The 1,210-nt window shown below is 45.8% G+C and overlaps 1 protein-coding gene across 1 annotated transcript; it reads left to right on the top strand.

Annotated features, from left to right (window-relative positions):
- Window positions 1–344: 344 nt before the first annotated feature.
- On the top strand, window positions 345–978 carry PtA15_8A140 (uncharacterized protein; the record flags this gene model as incomplete). Its single annotated transcript, XM_053171540.1, has 2 exons — window positions 345–617; window positions 697–978. The coding sequence occupies 2 exons, from the start codon at window positions 345–347 to the stop codon at window positions 976–978; spliced, it is 555 nt and encodes a 184-aa protein (XP_053022793.1).
- Window positions 979–1,210: the final 232 nt, after the last annotated feature.

Here is a 1,210-nt window from a genome sequence, read left to right on the forward strand (position 1 = left end):
CGGGTTTAAAAACTGTAATTTTACATATCAAATACGCATATGGGAGGAGATCAAGTGTAATCAAGACAATAGTCTGGACGGCTTCAATGTGACGGATACACAAACACACCTGCGCACCCACGGTGCAGGCTGATTTTTCACTTCTAGCGCTTATAAAAGGAGATAATTTGGTCAATTTGTCTGTTGCCCACATTGGTCCTTAGAAAAAACCCTCTAAGCTCCTCATCATGGCGTCTGTTTTTTTGCTTTTTCTGGTCTGTTTGGATGTCTCAGTTTTATTCATTATCTGGGCAGGTCCAAACTAACCTCGTCTGCATGAATAGATCATTGGCCAATATGTTGCCATGCAAGTGCCCGAGCATTCCGCGGGAGGTTTCGGACCGCTGGAGCGTTCAAATCCAGCGGCATATCGAAATGAGCATCCCATCCATCCATTGCGTCGGGAAGAAAGGCTCCAGCTAGAATTGACCGAGGCGCCAGCGTCTCCCGCCTTTCCATCGCATCAAGACCATAGTATCGACATTAGATCAGGCCAAGAAACCTCCAGCATCGTGCAGGGTGTGGATGAGTCGGACAATGCATTTTACGACAGACTGGCTTACCATCATGCTCCTCAGGTCAGCTGTCCTCACGGATCGATGATTCATTCGGAGTCATGGTCGGGTTGATGTTGAATTATCTTTTGTGCACCGTTAGCTGAAAAACCAAGCTTCGACGGATCTCACTGTTTCCGAAGGTCGGACGCAAACACACGCCATTGCGATCCCCGCCCGCACAAGTGTTCAAACCCAAAGTCGGGGAGTGAGCGTTAATACCTGTCGTTGGTTGATAGCAGGTGGCGTTACGCTGGGAATTGTTGTCATTGTGGTTTTAGCATTCCTCTGGGACCACTTTGTAGGAGGTTCTGATGATGGTGGAACTGCAGTTGTGTATTCTGGAGGTAGCTCAGGATACCGTGGTCGGGGCAAAATAGGGTAGAACTCAAAAACAACACCAAATGCTGCCAGACCATTTCACTGTTCCAGAAAAAAATGCTGCCAGACCATTTCACTGTTCCAGAAAAAACTCTTTGAAATTTCAAGATAAACACATTCAGAGCTGATATATATATGCAGATAAGGCAAGCTTTTGATACTTCAAAAAACCATCAGACTAGGTTTATCACAAATGCTACCAGTTTATACCAAGAGATAATTCCACTTAGTTTACC

The sequence above is a fragment of the Puccinia triticina genome, chromosome 8A (genome assembly GCF_026914185.1).
Source record: "Puccinia triticina chromosome 8A, complete sequence".
Lineage (NCBI taxonomy): Eukaryota > Fungi > Basidiomycota > Pucciniomycetes > Pucciniales > Pucciniaceae > Puccinia > Puccinia triticina.